At 46.8% G+C, this 18,321-nt stretch overlaps 1 protein-coding gene across 6 annotated transcripts in view; it reads left to right on the top strand.

Moving 5' to 3' along the window:
• Positions 1 to 18,321, top strand: part of LOC140715202 (LIM domain-binding protein 1) — a 94,506-nt gene that overhangs the window by 65,162 nt on the left and 11,023 nt on the right. For all 6 annotated transcript variants that reach the window (XM_073027055.1, XM_073027058.1, XM_073027052.1 and 3 more), the window contains 6 exons: positions 39 to 141; positions 5,648 to 5,692; positions 6,983 to 7,058; positions 8,190 to 8,292; positions 10,736 to 10,908; positions 12,375 to 12,497. In XM_073027055.1, the coding sequence (XP_072883156.1) occupies positions 39 to 141; positions 5,648 to 5,692; positions 6,983 to 7,058; positions 8,190 to 8,292; positions 10,736 to 10,908; positions 12,375 to 12,497 (623 nt within the window). The remainder of the gene's footprint in view (positions 1 to 38; positions 142 to 5,647; positions 5,693 to 6,982; positions 7,059 to 8,189; positions 8,293 to 10,735; positions 10,909 to 12,374; positions 12,498 to 18,321) is intronic.

Below are 18,321 nucleotides of genomic sequence, written 5' to 3'. Positions count from 1 at the left end.
TTGGGGCTTTCTACTTACGTCTGTTTCTCTCGCCGCAGGGTGCTCGTCTAAGTCGTTCAAGCTGTACTCGCCGAAGGAACCCCTCAACGGCAACGCTTTCCCTCCCTACCACCCAGGCAGTATGCTGGATCGCGATGTCGGGTAAGCGAGCTGAGCGGAAAAGCCCTGGCGGCTTTGGTGGATGGATGTGAACGGCACAGCGTGACAGCAAGCGCAATCCCTGGGGTTAGACACCTCCATTCCCATCGAGATATCCCGCTGTAGAGGCTGCGTGAAACCAAACCCGCCTCTGCACAGCACCCCACACACGCACAGTGACCTCCCCACTGGGGCCAGTCCCCCCAACACACACACACACACAAACTCACACAGAATGTCACCCACTGGGGGACGATCTTGTGTACACTGACCCTCACTGGGGGAGTGGGCAGTGCAATTCTTCCTCAGATTATTTAAGTAGGTAACAGTGACCACAGAAGTTTGTCTTCAGCATTGGCTTGTATTCTGTGGGTAGTGATGGAAGAGTGGTCTTCTGCCTGGATGTCTGTGACCAGTGGTATTCCGCAGACATCCATACTGAGACCTTCGCTGTTTGTGAAATGTACATGTAATAGGATTGGGTGAAAATCTTAATGGGTTAGTAAGTTTGCAGGCGCCACAATCATTGGTGGAGTTGTGGAAATATAGAGGGCAATAAGGATATAGACATGGGCAGAGAAATGGCAGGTGCAGTCTAATCTGGATGGGTGTGAGGTGCTGCACAGTTGGAGGCCAAAGGTAATGGGGAAGTATACAGTTAATGGTAGGACCCATAACACAAATGTACAGAGGGCTCTTGGGGTTCAAGTCCACAGTTCCCGGAAAGTTGCTATGTAAGTAGAGAGGGTGGTGAGGAACGTGCTTGGCGTTCTTGGTTGGAGCTCTGAGTTGAAAATTAAGTAACTCCCCTTGCAGCTGTCTAAAACTTAGTTTTGGCTCCACACAATATTCTGATCACCCCATTACAAATGTACGTGGCAGGTTTGAAGAGGTTCACCAGGGTGCTGTCCCGATTAGAGGCTATGTATTTATACGGGGCAGCAGAGGCTGAGTGGAGGCCTGATGGAAGTTTATGGAACTCTGAGTCGTAGATAGAACATCTTGTTTTCCAGGGTAGAAGTGAAAAGTATTAGAGGATGTGCATTTAAGGTGAGAGGGGAGAAGTTTAAAACTTGATTTATAAGGGAAGGTTAGTTTATACTACAAGTAAGTGCTGGGTACCCGGGCTGCAGGAGGGGTGGTGGCAGCAGAAATGGAAGGGGTAGTTACCAGGCTGTTGTGCAGGCAAATGAATTTGAAGGGGTGGTTTATTGGCTTATTATTGTCTCATGTACCGTGCTGTTCATATGGATCAAATCATTACCTGAAGTAGGACAAGGTAGACCAATAACGGTGCAGAATAAAGTGAAAATGCATGCAGGTAGATAATGAAGTGCAAGATCATAACGAGGTAGATTGTGAGGCCAAGCATCCATCTTGTTGTCCAAGAGCTCCATTCAGGAGCCTGATAGCAATGGGATAGAAGCTGTCACTGAGTCTCATCGTTTTGTATCTTCTGCCCAGTGGGAGAGGGGAGAAAAGAGACTGTGAGACTGTCCGGGGCAAGAGGGATCTTTGATCATGCTGGCTGTGTTACTAAGGCAAGAAGTTGTGTGGAAGATAGGCTAGTTTCTGCCATGTGGAGGCAGAGGGGAATTAATTTCAGCATCATCCCTATCTGTGGAATTCTCTGCCCAATTAAGCAGTGGGGGGGGGGGAACCTCAGTAAATATATTTAAGATGAGGTTGGATAGGTTTTTGCATACTAGGGGAATTGAGGGTTACGGGGAAAAGGCAGGTAGGTGGAGATGAGTCCATGGCCAGATCAGCCATGATCTTTTTGATTGGCGGAGTAGGCTCGGTGGGCCGGATGGCCGACTACTGCTCCTATTTCTTATGTCCGTAACATGTTTGATCCCTACGTTGTGGGCCAAAGGGCTGTCACTGTGCTGTACTGTTCAGTGCTGAGTGTCTTTCAGGGGTGGAACCTCACCCAGTCTGGCAGGAGTAACTCCAATCCCACCGGTGGGGTGACTGGTAATATCTTCCTCATTCAGGGATGGACAATAATCACCAGTGATGTCCCATGAACAAATAAACAAAAATGACCCCATTAATAACTTGCCAATTCTCTCATCAGGCCCATGTCCAGTGGAAAACCTTAGTGAGGGCCGGCTCTATTTCCTGCCTGTCTTCACAGACTGGGATATATTTATTCTATTCTAATGGTGCCTGACTCCTCCAAATGTACCTTTAACCCTCTCTTCATGTTTTCCAACAATTCAGTCTTTCTCCTCAATGTCATTCAAGACCTGGGAAAGCAGGCGTGATTGGCAGTTGGTTAGATCCTGGGATGGGTCAGTGATTGACAGACTGGGACAGGTCAATGTGATTGATAAGCAGGGATGGGTCGGTGTGATTGACAGCCTGAGACGGGGCAGTGATTGGCAGCTGGTTAAGACCTGGGGCAGGTTGATAGGATTGATAGCTGGTTAGGACCAGGGGGAGTTTCCAGTGACCTGTCAGCCTAGCTGTGGACTGGGAAGCTAGCTGAAAGCCGCCTTGGATATAGAGCAGCTTGCTGACAGTAATTGCTTGGGTGATACAAATGTAGTCCTTAATCTCTCTGGCCCAGTGCTCTGAAGATACAGTGGTGATAGAAAGTTTGTGAACCCTGTAGAATTTTCTCTGTTTCTGCATAAGTATGACTTAAAATGTGATCAAGTCTTCATGCAAGTCCTAAAACTAGATAAGGAGATCTCAATTAAATAATAAAAATTATACGTGTTCATTTATTTATGGAGAAAAATGATCCAATATTACATGTATTTGTTGGGAAAAGTATGTGAACCTTTGTTTTCAGTGTCTGGTATGACCCCCTGTACAGCAATAACTTTGAGCAAACCGTTTCCGGTAACTGTTGATCAGTCCTGCACATCAGCTTAGAGGGATTTTAAGCCATTCCTCCTTACAAAACTGCTTCAACTCTGGGATGTTGGTGGGCTTCCTTGCACAAACTGCTTGCTTCACTTGGGTCCTTCCGCAACATTTCTACAGGATTAAGGTCAGGACTTTGACTCGGCCATTCCAAACCACAAATTTTCTTCTTTTTAAATCATTCTGTTGTTGATTTACAGGTCTTTCAGATCATTGTCTCGTTGCATTATTCAATTTCTATTAAGTTTCAGGAGATGAACCGCTACCCTGACGTTCTCCTGTAAAATGTCCTAATACAATTTTGAGTTCATTGTTCTCTCAATGGTTGCAGGCTGTCCAGGCTCTGAGGCAGCAAAGCAACCCCAAACCATGATGCTTGGTGAGACAACACCTGCAGTATTGTGTGCAGTTTTGGTCCCCTAATCTGAGGAAAGACATTCTTGCCATAGGGGGAGTACAAAGAAGGTTCACCAGATTGATTCCTGGGATGGCAGGACTTTCATATGAAGAAAGACTGGATCGACTGGGCTTATATTCGCTGGAATTTAGAAGACTGAGGGGCAATCTTATTGAAACGTATAAAATTCTAAAGGGATTGCACAGGCTAGATGCAGGAAGATTGTTTCCGATGTTGGGGAAGTCCAGAACGAGGGGTCACAGTTTAAGGATAAAGGGGAAGCCTTTTAGGACCGAGATGAGGAGAAACTTCTTCACACAGAGTGGTGAACCTGTGGAATTCTCTGCCACAGGAAACAGTTGAGGCTGGTTCATTGGCTATATTTAAGAGGGAGTTAGATATAGCCCTTGTTGCTAAAGGGATCAAGGGGTATGGAGAGAAGGCAGGTACAGGATTCTGAGTTGGATGATCAGCCATGATCATACTGAATGGTGGTGCAGGCTCGAAGGGCCGAATGGCCTACTCCTGCACCTATTTTCTATGTTTCTATGCTCCTTCCACCAGGCTTCACAGTTGCAATGAGGTGTTGGTGTTGATGTGCATTGCCCTTTTTCCTCCAAACATAGCAATGTGCATTTCTGCCAAAAAGTTCAACTTTTGTCTCATTTGTCCACGGAACATTGTCCCAGAAGCATTGTAGAACATCCAGGTGGTCTTTTGCAAACTTGTGATACACAGCAAAGTTTGATAGGAGAGCAGTGGTTTCCTCCATAGTGTCGTTCCGCAAGCACCATTGTTGTTTTTCTTATGGTGGATACGTGAACAGAGACTTTAGCACGTTCTAGAGATTTCTGCAGCCCTTTTGCTGTTACCCTTTTTCACTTCCTTCAGCATTGCACATTGTGCTTTTGGTGTGATCTTTGCAGGACGCCCGCTCCTAGGGAGAGTAGCAACAATACTGAGTTACCTCCATTTGTAGACAGTCTTTCTTACTGTGGACTGATGAACAGTCAGGTCTTTAGAAATGCTTTTGTAGCCTTTTCCAGCTTCATGCATCTCTATGATTCTTCTGCTAAGGTCCTCGGAAAGATGTTTTGATCGAGGCATGGTGCACATAAAGAGATCTTTCTTGAGAAGAACAGGCTCCGTCAGTAACCTGACTTTGTGTGTCTTTTTTATAGGCAGGGCACCTCTACAACCCACACCTCCAATCTCATCTCGTTGATTGGAACACCTGACTCCAAATAACCTTTGTAGAAGGCATTAACCCAGAGGTTCACATACATTTTCCAACAAATATATGTAATATTGGATAATGTTTCTCAATAAATGAACAAATATGATGCTTTTGTGTTATTTAATTTGGTTCTCTTTATCTAGTTTAACGACTTGCGTGAAGATCACATTTTTGGTCATATTTATGCAGAAATAAAATTCTGCAAGGTTCATAAGCTTTCTCGCACCACTATCTTCTTGAGCTGCTCTGGAAAGACTATCACAGGGAGCTGTAATCCCACAAAGGGCCAGGTGGCGGCGCTGTAATGTGTTGCAGTATTACCATGGGCCACGTGATGGCGCTCCAGCAGCAGGGTGACGCCCCCCGCTGGCGACCTGAGATACTGCGGCTCCGAAATGTGCGCTGAGGCGCCACCATCTGTCTCGGTGATGAAGTGCAGCTCCTTGGAATGTCTGACACACCCCTGGGTCTGTGTCTCACCATGGCTTACCCCTTTCTGCCTCTCACATTCCAGATTGGGTGATTTCCAGCTGATGGATCCCTTTTGTGAGATTGTTGGTAGTACAGATGCTGGAGTCTGGAGCAAGACATGATCTGCTGGAAGAACCCCCAGAGGCTCAGGCAGCATCTGTAGGGTGAAAGGAATTGTCCAGATTTAGGATCGATGGACCCGTAGTAGGCCAATGGGACTAGTCAGACTAATAGTTCAGCATGGACGAGATGTACTGAAGGGCCTGTTTCTCTAAGACTCTCCTGAGATAAATTTGGATAGGCACATAGATGAGAGGGGTTTGGAGGGTGCAAGTAGAAAATCAGGTCGGCATGAATTAGATGGGCTGAAAGGCTGTTTCTGTGTTGTACAGCTCCATGATTTCAGTGAAAGAATTGAACAATCTAGGAAATTAAAGAAAAATAAGTAAATAATGTTTGTTTATCTATTTAAGGGGGAAGTGAATGATGCTGAGTTTTAAAATGCACTCTTGTTTTCCTCCTCCTAGTCCAACACCAATGTACCCTCCAACGTACCTGGAGCCTGGTATAGGGTAAGTGCCTGATGTTGTATGTGTTATGGTCCTGAGCTCAAACACTCGTGTGGCACAGAGCGATCAAGCAAAGCGTGGGCTCGCTCCATTTCCATTGTCCATACCCAAGCTGTGGGGACCTGGGCTGTTATGATTCACCTTGGCTTGGAATGGTGGGAGGGAGTTCCAGAGCTCACTGAGCAAATAGCATCTCCCCCCCCCCCCCCCCCCCGCCCGCCAGCACTGCGCAGGGAATCGCGTGCCCACATGGTTCCTTTGCGAGTTGCTGCCTTCAACGCTGCACTGCCTCCGTTGGTTCCCCATGATGCAGCGACACCCGTAAACTGCTGGCGACGAGGACGAGACGCGGTTGGGTGAGGCAGAGGCTGAACTATGAACCACTCATCATTCATCCGGTGATAGAGAATGTGGTTCCCTCTGTAACGCTGTGGCCCCGGAAGGCCTTGCCCTTCCTTTAAAGTTCTGTTCCTTTGTTCTTGACCATCCCCATCCCACATTGGGTACCTCACTCACTGGGGAGATCTACTCTGCCCCATCCCTCACTGGGCAAGTATACTCTCCACATGTCCCACACCAGGAAAAGTCTTCCCTGCCCCCCTGTCTCCTATCCCATCCTACGCCAGAGTAAGTCTCTGTCCCCTATCACACACATGCACAGACACACACCAGAGTCTTCATTTTGCGGTCCCAAACTTAATAAAATCTCCTCTTGTCCATGTCCCCCTTCCATGTGGGAAAGTCTCCTCCCTCGCCATCTGTCCACACTGGGGAATGTCCCTCTCTACCCTCATCGCCATGGTTTCTGTCAAACCTATGAACTGCTTTAAGTGATTCTGAGTGAGTGGAATATTCAGTCTTGTGAAAACTATTAACAAACATGTAAATAATTAAAAGTACAAACCATTTAAAAATAAAGAAGACAAAGCACTGAACACATCAACAAAAGCACCAAGGCACAGAGTGGTTCCTCAGGGCTGCTCTGGTATCCTGGCGCTGTTCCGTCTGTAGTGGGCCTGCAATGGTGCAAAGGCTGAGGATGGGGATTCGTGGGCCGGCTTCTGTATTCTGAATCTCCCAGCAAGCTGCCGCTTCCACTGCTTGTCTGCGTGTGTGTTCTCGCACTGGTTTTGATCAGTGACAGAACAGAAGCAGTCTCCAGAGTAAAGGTCACCCAGGAAGCTGTTTCTGAGGGTGCCGGCCGGGCGAGGGAGAACGAACCTCCCCAACGTCAGTAAAGCAAGCTCGTGGTTTGAGGCTGGAGGTGATAGCCTGTGCTTTGTTCTGTCACAGGAGACACACACCCTACATGAACCAGACTGACTACAGGATATTCGAGCTCAACAAACGATTACAGAACTGGGCAGAGGTAATACAGCCGGTCCGTGTTTCTTCTAGTCTGATCATTAACTCTCCTTCACTCTACCTTGTTTTCCTTCTTGTATTTGTGAATGAAATGAAATGAAGTGTTGGAGAGGGTGAAGATTATTGTAGATTACAGGGGGGATCGATCAATGGCAAATGGATATTAGTGCAGATAAGTGTGAGGTGATGCATTTTGGAAATTCAGACCAGTGTAGGACTTGCACAATGAATGGTAGAGCACTAGGGAGTGTAATGGAACAGAGGGACTTGGGAGTACAGTGCATAGTTCACAGAAAGCCTCGTCACCTGTAGACAGAGTGATGAAAAAGGCGTTCAGCATATTGGCCTTCATCACAGAGTATAGGAGTGGAACGTTATGTTTCAGCTGTGTATGAAGTTGGTGAGGCAGCTCTTGGAGTATTGTGTACAGTTCCAGTTACCCTGTGGTAGGAAAGACACAGTTAAACAGGAAAGAGTGCAGAGAAGATTTGACGATGTTGCTGGTGCTAGAAGGCATAAATATTGAGGAGTGATTGACCGCTCTAGATCATTATTCCTCGCAACAAAGGAGAATGAGAGGTGACCTTATAGAAGTGTTTACATTTTTGAGAGGCATAGACAAGGTGGATGGTAATAGTCTTTCCCCCAGGGTAGGGGAGTCCAAAACTAAGGGACATGGGTTTAGGGCAGGTGTTCCCATCCTGGGGTCCATGGTTAATGGTAAGAATCCATGGCATAGAAAAGATTTGGGAACCCCTGGTTTATGGTGAGGGGGAAATGACCTAAGGGGCCAATTTTTCACACAGAGGTCGGTGAGTATACGGAATGAGCTGCCAGAAGAAGTGGTTGAGGCAAGTACAATAGTATAATTTAGGAAGCAGTTGGATAGGTATGCGGAGGGATAAAGATTGAATGCAGGAAATTGGGATTGGCTTGGTGGACACTTGGCATAGTCTGGTTGGGCTGAAGGGCTGGAATCTGCGCTTCAGTGCTCCACGCCTCTACCTGGATCTTCTTCATCTCCCCAAGATGCTTTCCCAATCTTGGCCCTTTCCTCCTCTTGCCACTTGTGTTCTTGCTTCTCCCCTCCCCACACTCTCAGACTCTGCCTGAAACTGAGCGTCTGTCTCCCCAGGAATGTGACAACCTTTGGTGGGACGCCTTCACCACAGAGTTCTTCGAGGATGATGCCATGTTAACCATCACCTTCTGTTTGGAAGATGGTCCCAAGCGATACAGTGAGTCCCTCTGTCATTCCAGTATCTCCCTTCGTCTCACCTTGCAGATTCCTCCTCCCAGGGTGGAAACGTGTAATATTAGAGGATGTGCGTTCAAGGTGAGAGGGGCAAAGTTCACAGGAGATATGGGAGGCAAGTTTCTTTCACAGAGTGATGGGTGCCTGATGGAGAAGAAGGCTGCCAGGATAGTGCTAGAGGTGGATATGACAGAGCCGTTTGAGGCTGTTAGAGACACGGATCGTGTCCATGAGATTAATTTAATTTGGTATCACATTGGGACAACATGGTAGCGTATCCATTAGCATTACGCTATTTATAGCAGCAGTGACCTGAGTCCAGTTCCTCTGCTGTCTGTAAACAGTTTGTACGAGACTGCGCAGGTTTCCTCCACATGCTGTGGTTTCCTCCCAAATTGCAAAGACGGGCCAGTAGGTTAGTTAGGTAATGCAGGCTCATTGGGCCAGAAGGACCTGGTACTATTGCTGTGTCTCTAAACAAATAAAAATAAGAAATAAGTGTCTGGCACAGGTGTTGTGAGCTGAAGGACCTGTTCACATTTATTTATAATAACAAAGTGATTATTGTATTTTGGTTTTTAGGATGTTTTTGATTAAATTTATTTTTTCTTTTAATTTTATATATCTTCTACTCAGATGATTGGAATTTATTTGAATTGGTTATCACTATCAGAGGCTTCCACAAATCGGTAAAGGTCCTTTGACCAGGAGTAAGCTGTCAGATGTCACGGGCAGGGATTGAGGTGGAGTCATTCCATTCAGTGATAGGAGGAGGAACACTACAGCACAGTGCAGGCCCTTTGGCCCACGATGTTCTAGCCCTTCCACTGGCCCTCCATTTTTCTATCTCCCATTTGCTTATCTCAGGGTCTCTTAAATGCCCCTGTACCACCACCTCTGGCAAGTTGTTCGGCTCACCCACCACCCTCTGTGTAAAGAACTTGCCTTTGGCATCCCCCCCCCCCCCCCCATACTTTCCTCCGATGGCCTTAAAATTATGCCCCATTCCACCCCATTCTGGATGGACGTGTGTAGGCAGGGGAGGGGAATGTGGGGTGGCAGGTCCTTATAGTAGTTTGGGGCAGGCACAGTCCATGTGTCCTGTGTCCTGGAGAAGGGGCTGCCTGCCAACAGTTCTGACTTCCAGTGATCGATTAGGATGAAACCACCCCGAGAGTTTTATTCCTGGATTCCTGGTCTCTGTCCTGTGATTCCAGAGGGAGGGAGGAAACGTGTGTGGATCTTGAGGTGGGACATGGGGGGGGGGGGTGGGGGTTAGGTCCTACCCACGGCTGAGACTGCCCCCTTGTCCAGAAGGCTGTGGGTTCAAACCCCACTCAGAGGCATCAACACAATATCTAGTCACTACCGGGGCAGGGCTGCCACTTTTCAAACAGGGGCTGCTTCTGCCCTCTTGGATGGGTTTTACTGACATCGTGGGACAGTTCTGAAGCAGCAGTGAAGAGTCTCCCCCCAGGCCCTGGTCAGTATTTACCCCTCCCCATCCAACGCAGGTGGGAACACTGAGCACAGGTGTCGCTGCCACATTCCTCTCACGTCATGATATCGAAACCCCAGCACGACGTAACACGCACAAAATGCTGGAGGAACTCAGCAGGTCAGACAGCATCGATGGAGGGGAATAAACAGTCAACGTTTCAGGCAGAGAGCCTTCATCAGGACTGGAAAGGAAGGGAGAAGGTGCCAGAACAGGAAGATAGGGGAGGTGGAGGAGTACAAACTGGCAGGTGAAAGTTGAGACCGGGTGGGGGGGGATGAAGTAAGAAGCTGAGAAGTGACAGGTGGCAGAAGTAAAGAGCTGAAAAAGCAGAAATCTGATCGGAGAGGAGAGTGGAACGTGAGAGAAAGGGAAGGAAAGGGGAACCAGAGGGAGACGAGAAGAAAAGGAGAGAGAGGAGAGCCAGAATGAGCACTGGAAAAGGAGAGAAAAGAGAGGGGTGCAGATATTTACAGAAGTTAAAGAAATCGATGTTCATGCCACCACATTGGAAGTTACCCAGAGAGAATATGAGGCACACACAAAATGTTGGAGGGACTCAGCAGATCAGGCAGCGTCTGTGGAATTGAATAAACAGTCAGCATCTTGAGCCAGCATCTGTCGATCTTTCTCTTGTTTAACACTTTGGGCCGACCCTTCTTCAGATGTCGATTCCCCAAGTGGAATGATTTCTCGTGTTTATGATTTCCAGCACGGTGTTGTCAGCAAAATGTTTTGAGATGTCCCAAGGACGTGGAAAGTGCATTAGAAATTCTTCCCCAGTGAATCTTGCAATGTTTGCCTTCCCAAACACTAACCTGGGCAGCAACTGGAGAGAGCCCAGTCCCATTGAACTTTTGGTCACAGAGGGAATTGGTTTGCTTACCCCCTGATAACCCGTCGTCTCTTTCACACTCTTTCCCCGCAGCTATCGGCCGGACATTGATCCCCCGCTATTTCCGCAGTATCTTCGAGGGCGGGGCCACTGACCTGTACTACGTGCTCAAACACCCAAAGGAATCGTTCCACAATAACTTTGTGTCATTGGACTGCGATCAGTGCACAATGGTGACCCAGCACGGCAAGCCCATGTTCACCAAGGTGAGGCGGAATTGACTTCAGTGGCCTGATTGAACGGGTGTTTCCAGTACGGGGAGAGTCTCGGATCAGAGGGCACAGCTTCAGAATAGAAAGGCATCCCGTTAGAACAAAGATGATGATCTCTAAATCTATAAGAAGTCTTCAAAGAAAGGATGTGGTGGGATTGGAGAAGGTTCAGAGGGGGTTCACGAGAATGATTCCAGGAATGAAAGGGTTATATGAACAACAATTGGAGGCTCTGGGCCTGTACTCTCAGGAACTTAGGAGAGTGAAGGTGGATCCCTTTGAAACCTATCGAATCTTGAAAGGCCCAGATAAAGTGGACGTGGGGAGGATGTTTCCAATAGTGGGGAGGTCTAGTACCAGAGGGCACAGCCGCAGAATGTAAGGACATCCATTTTGAGCAGAGATCAGGTGGAATTTGTTCAGCCAGCGGGTGATGAATTTGAATTCATTGCCAGAAATGGCTGTGGAGAATGTTATTTAGTATATTTATTGATTAATATAAGCCGTCAAAGGTTACAGGAAGCAGGCAGGTGAATGGGGCTGAGAGGGATAATAAATCAGCTGTGATGGAGTAGATGCGACAGTATTTATGGCCATTATTTATTGTAAACTTGGGGAGCTCTTGCTGATGAAGCTGTGCCCTGTCTATTCTCAAAGATCAACGTCTGCCTAAGGAAAGGTTCTCTGGTCTGATTCTTGGGAAGAAGGAAAGACCTTGCCTGCCCTCACTGGAGGTTTTGATTGAGGAATGAGGCTAATGGACATTGGAGTCTCGGGGTGGGGGGGGGGTGGGTTGAGAGCTCGTTTCCCCTCGGGGAAGGAAACTGGAACGAGGGTCATGATCTTGAGTAAGTGCGTGGAATTTAGGGTGCAGAGGAGATGAAATTTCTGATGGGTTAGTGCTCTTATCTCAGAGAGCTGGAGTGGGAATTCAACGAATATATTCAAAGAGGAGATGGCTGCGGTTTGATCGAAAGGGGAGTCAAGGATTTGGGAAAGAGGGGAGACCGCACATGATGCCAAGAACTGATCGGGAGATGGGGCTAACTTCACAATCAAATCAGCAGCAAGCTTATGGAATGGTAGAGCAGCTTTGAGAAGCAGAATGGCTGACTTGCTCTCCGATGTCTGAGAATCTTTGGCTTTGGTATTCACGTTGTTGCTCCCCTCAAAGAGTTCCCTGCCTCTCTGCAGTAATGGCGGGGAACTTCAGACAGCTCCCTAAGAATGATGTCTAATTCAAGATGTCTCCTAATCGCCTTACTATAAATTTTCCTCTGTAGACAATGTTTAATCTCCTGGGCTCTGTGGTGCCCAGCTCATGAGAGTAAAGCCACAGAGATGTTAAATTTGTACTGTATTCCATATTAAACAGGGGTGGAGATGCTCAGTCATTTGGGAGGGTTCATGTTGCAACTGGGGCTGTTGGACTGCCGTTAACGGTGTGCTCAATGTTATAGGTGTGTGTGGAGGGACGGTTGTACCTGGAGTTCATGTTCGATGACATGATGAGGATTAAAACCTGGCATTTCAACATCCGGCAGCACCGCGAGCTGATCCCGCGCAGCATCCTCGCCATGAACGTGAGTATTCCCCTGGGACCTGCTCTGCCTGCGGTTTGTACCCAGTGACCCTGGCACCGGCCCCCTGGGCAGGAGAGAGCATCCTGGGGCTAACCACAGCCACTGTGTCCACCTAACCCGAGGCAAAGTGGCTGCAGGTGCCTGAGATCTGGAAATGCTGGGCAATACTCGGCAGTGCGGGGTAGAGTAAAGATTAGCTTTAGCTGTCACATGTACATCAAAACATCCAGTGAAATGTGTTCAAGCAACACCCACAAAACGCTGGAGGAACTCAGCAGGCCAGGCAGCATCTATGGAAAAGAGTACAGTGGACGTTTTGGACCGAGACCCTTCAGCAGGACTGGGGAGAAAAAGAGGAGTCAGATTTAGAAGGTGGGGGGAGTGGAGAAAGAAACTCAAGGTGAAAGGTGAAACTAGGAGGGTGAGGGGTGAAGTAAAGAGATGGGACGTTGATTTGTGAAAAAGATAAAAGGCTGGAGAAGGGGGAATCCAATAGGAGGAGACAGACGGAAGACAGAAAAAGGTGGAGGAGCACCAGAGGGAGGTGATGGGTGGGCAAGGAGATGAGGTGAGAGAGGGAAAAGAGGATGGGGAATATGGGGGGGCATTACCAGAAGCTTCACCCCTACTCTCCAGCACCCCACCCTCATTTCACCTATCACCTTGTGTTTCTTCCTCCCCTCTTCTCACCTTCTAAGTCTGACTCCTCATCTTTTGTTCTCTCCAGTCCTACTGAAGGGTCTTGGCCCAAAACGTTGACTGTACTCTTTTCCATAGATGCTGCTGCCTGGCCCTCTGAGTTCCTCCAGCATTTTGTGTGTGTGGGTTGCTTGGATTTCCAGCATCTGCAGTTTTTTTTCTTGTTAGTGAAATGTGTTGTTTGCGTCAACAATCAGACAGTCTGGGGTGGTGCTGGGGGCAGCCGACAAGTGTCACCGCACTTCTGATGCCAGTATGGCATGCCCACAACTTACTAACCCTAACCAGTACGTCTGGAATGTGGGAGGAAACCGGAGCACCCGGTGGAAACCCACGGTCACTGGAAGAACGTACAAACTTACAGAGAGCGGCAGAATTGAATCCCGATTGCTGGCGCTCTAAAGCTACTGTGTCACCCTCATGGAAGGTCATTGGCCTGAAACATTAACTCTCTCCATAGAAAATATTCCAAAATATCAAAAAACTAATGAACATCAGAGAATTTTTTTTGCCTCCTCCAATTTCTTCGTTGCTCTGGGACAAGGGCACCGTTTAGACGAGGATGTTTACTGTCCATCACGTAGATGACGGGGAATGCAGAGGTGGGAGAAACTGTGAGGAGGACGGGAGTGAGGAGCAAGGAGTTACAAACGGAGCAGAGAAGGCAGTAGGTGAAATTTACTGCTGAGTGTGTGAAAAATCACATTGTGCAATAACAGCAATGTAAAGCAGAGAGGGCAATTGTAAAAGCTATGATTACGGAGAGACCTATCATGGATACTTCACTGAAAGTGACAGGACAGGGAAGCTTTTGGGATCCGAGCTATAAGACCATAAGGTATAGGAACAGAATTAGCCCATCTGGCCCATCATTTGTCCTGCTGTTTCATCACAGCTGATTTATTTTCCTTCTCGACACCATCTCTGTTCTAAAGGAATGTCCTTTTATTCTGAGGCTGTGCCCTCTGGTTCTAGAATCTCTACAAGCTCCTATAAAGGTAGAGGTACTGCCATACTGTCTTTGTAATTGCACATGTGTGCTGGGCCTAGGCCAGATCCCCCAAAATAATAACCCTAAGGAATTTTAAACTGCTGACCCTCTGCACCTCTGATGAGGGTTGACTCATGGACCTCTGGTTTCCTGCTGCTGAAGTCTATAATCATCCCTCTAGTCTTGCTGGCATTGAGTTGTTTTTACGATTTTTCAACCTCCCTCCTATATGCTGATTTGTCACCACCTTTGATTCAGCCTATCACAGTAGTGTCGTCAGCAAACTTGAATATGGCATTGGAGCTGTGCTTAGCCACGCGGGCATAAGTAAGTGAGTAGAGCAGGGGGCTAAGCGCACAGTCTCGTGGTGCACCTGTGGTGATGGAGACCATGGAGGAGATGTTGTTGCCAATCCGAACCTTTGGGTCTGCAAGTAAGGAAATCAAGGATCAATTTGCTCAAGGAGATATTGAGGCTAAGGTTTTGGACCTTATTGAATAGTTTTGAGGGGATGATAGTATTGAATGCCAAGCTCTGGTTGATAAAGAGCATCCTGATGTTGTTCAGATGTCCCAGGGTTGAGTGAAGTGCCAGTGTGGATCTACTGTGGACCTGTTACTGCAGTAGGCAAATTGGAGCAGATCTAAGTTGTTTCTCAGGCAAGAGTCGAGATGTTTCATCACCAACATCTCAAAACACTTCATCACTGTGGATGTAAATGCTTCTGAATGATAGTCATTGAGACAGGTTACCATACTCTTTTTGGGCATCGGTATAATTGAAGCCTGCTTGAAGCAGGTGAGTACCACTCATTGCTGAAGCGAGAGGTTAAAGATCTCAGTGAACACATCAGCCCTCTCATCAGCACAGATCTTTAGTACTTGGCCTGGTACCCCATCTGCGCCAGATGCTTTTTGTGGGTTCACCCTTCTGAAGGCAGCTTGCATGTCAGCTTCGGAACTGAAATCATAGGATCATCAGAACGTGGGAGTTCGTGATGGTTCCTCCATGTTTTGACGGTCAAAACCAGCATAGAAGTGAAGCCCTACTGTCTCCAATGTCCAACTTTATAAGAAGTGATAGTATTGAAGCCTTCAACTCTTGAGCATCCTTCATTGATTCAAGTTTAGTCCAGAATTACCACTGAGATGGCTTTCTGGAGATTGTACCTGGATCTTTTGTAGGTTTCTTGGTCACCAGATTTGAATGCTTCTGATCTGGCTCTCAGTACATTTCAGGTCTTATGTTTCATCCAGGGCTTCTGGTTGGGGAAGGCTCTGAATAATTTTGTGGGGACACACTCATCTACAACTGTTTTAAAAGGTCCATTACAACCATGGTGTATTCATTCAGATGCACAGATGAGTTCTTGAACACGGCCCGGTCCATCGACTTGAAGCAATCCCATAGCCATTCCTCTGCCTCCCGCGACCGCCCTTTGTTGTCCTAATCTCTGGAGCTTTTCTCTTTAGCCTCTACCTGTGTGCAGGTAGGGAAGGACAGTCAAATGATCAGATTTCCCAAAATGCATTGCAACCATGGAATGGTAGGCATCCCTGACCTTAGTACATTGGGACTTCTAGTGCTACAGGTTATGTGCTGATGGTAACTGGACAGGGTTTTCTTCAAACAAGCCTGGTTGAAGTCTCCGACTGCGATATGAAATGCATTGGGATGGACTGTTTCTTGTTTATTACAAGGTAAAACAATAACAAAGTGCAGGAAAAAAGTGTTACAGCTACTAAGAAAGAACAGTGCAGGCAGACAAGAAAGCATACGATCCTGGCAAGGTAGATTGTGAGATCAGGAGTCCATCCTGTTATACTACGGAACCACTCAGTAGTCCTATAACTGTGGAGTAACAGCTATCCTTGACCATTAGGCCATTCAGACCATTGAGTCTGCTCCACCATTTCATGACTGATTAATTTCCCTCTTAACCCCATTTTCTTGCCTTCTCCCTAATACCTTTCACACCTTGACTAATCAAGAACCTATCAGTTTCCGCCTTAAATACACCCAATGACCTGTCTTCCACAGCCGTTTATGGGAACGAATCCCACGGGCTTACCACCCTTTGGTTAAAGAAATTCCTCCTCATCGAAATGGATGTCCCTCTATTTTGAGGCTGTGCCCTCTAGTCCTAGACTCTCCCACCTCCACCCCAGAAAACATTCAAGCATCCTACTCACATCAACTTTATCTAGGCCTTTCAGCATTCGATAGGTTTCAATCTCCCCTCACTTTGCTAAATTCCAGAGAGTACAGATCTAGAACCATTAATTGCTGCTCATATAACCATTTCATTCCCAGAATCATTCCTGTGAACCTCCTCTGAACCCTCTCCAATGTCAGCACACCCTTTCTTAAATAAGGGCCCCAAACTTCTCACATTACTCGCAAGTGAGGCTTCAGCAGTGCCTTGTACAACCTCAGTATTACATCCTTGCTTCTGTATTCTAGTCCTCTTGAAATGACTGCTAATATTGGTTTCACCTTCCGCCTCACTGATTCAACTTGCAAATTAACCTTTAGGGAATCCTGCACAAGGATTCCCAAATCACTTGGCACCTCGTTTTTTTTTAAGTTTCTCCCCGGTTAGAAAATAGTCTATGCTTTCATTTCTTCTACCAAAGTGCAAGACCATACACTGTATTCCAACTGCTAGCTCTTTGCCCATTCTTATAATATGTCTAAGTCTTCTGCAGCCTCTCTACTACTTCAACTCTACCTGTCCCTTAACCTATCTTAGTTTCATCCACAAACTTGGCCACAAAGCCATTAATTTCATTCAAATTGTTGACATACAATGTAAATAGAAGCAGTCCCAACAAAGACCCCTGTGGAACACCATTTGTCACTGGCAACCACCTGAAAAGATCCTCTATTCCCTCTCTTTGCCTCCTGCCAATCACAAAATACTCTATCCAAGCCAGTTCTTTCTTGTAATATCCTGCACTCTTATCTTGCTAAGCAGCCTCGTGTGGCACCTTATCAAAGATCTTCTGTAAATCCAAGTACACAAGATCCACTGATTCTCTTTTGTCTATCCTGCTTGTTATTTCTTCAAAGAATTCCAACAGATAACGTCAGGCTGTCTTATAATTTTGTTTCTTCTGACTCCCTCCCTTGAAGAGCGGGATGACATTTGCAATTTTCCAGTCCTCTAGAAGTATACCAGACTCTCTTCATTCTTGAAAGATCATTATTGCTGCCTCCACAATCTCTTCAGCCACCTCTTTTAGAACTCTGGGGTGTAGTCCATCTGGTCCAGTGGACTTAACTACCTTCAGACCTTTCAGTTTCCGAAGTACCAACTCCCTGGTAATTGCAACAGTACTCACTTCTGGCTTACGCTAGTGTCTTCCACACTAAGGACCGATGCAAAATACTTAATCAGTTTGTCCACCCTTTCTTTGTTCCTTGTTGCTATCTCTCCAGCATAATTTTCTAGTGGCCCAATGCCTATGCTCGCCTCTCTTTTACTCTATATATAGTGCCTATTTAAAGTATTCACACCCCCCCCCCCAAATAATCTCTGCTGCAGCCAATTGGTTTTAGAAGTCACAGAATTAGTTAAATGGAGACCTGTTTTTGGACAACTGTGCAGTCAAGATGTTTCAATTGATTGTAGTAAAGATATCAGTATCTGGAAGGTCCAACTGCTGGTGAGTCAGTATCCTGGCAAAAGCTACATCATGAAGACTAAAGAACACTCCAAGCAACTCTGCAAAAAGGTTATTGAAAAGCACAAGTCAGGCGATGGATACAAGAAAGTTTCCAAGTCACTGAATATCCTTTGGAGTGCAGTTAAGTCAATCATCAAGAAATGGAAAGAATATGGCACAGCTGTACATCTGCCTAGAGCAGGCCGTCCTCAAAAATTGAGTGACCGTGCAAGAAGGGAACTAGTGAGGGAGGCCCCCAAGAGACCTATGACAACTCTGGAGGAGTTACAAGCTTCAGTGGCCGAGATGGGAGAGAATGTGCATACAACAACTGTTGACCAGGTTCTTCATCAGTCACAGCTTTATGGGAGAGTGGCAAAGAGAAGGCCACTGTTGGAAAAAAAACCTCACATGAATCTCGGCCAGAGTTTACCAGAAGGCATGAGGGAGACCCTGAAATCAACTG

Source organism: Hemitrygon akajei, chromosome 23 (assembly GCF_048418815.1).
Source record: "Hemitrygon akajei chromosome 23, sHemAka1.3, whole genome shotgun sequence".
In the NCBI taxonomy this organism is placed as follows: domain Eukaryota; kingdom Metazoa; phylum Chordata; class Chondrichthyes; order Myliobatiformes; family Dasyatidae; genus Hemitrygon; species Hemitrygon akajei.
The sequence above is the reverse complement of the archived record's forward strand: the minus strand, read 5'-3'. Positions and strand labels throughout refer to the sequence as shown.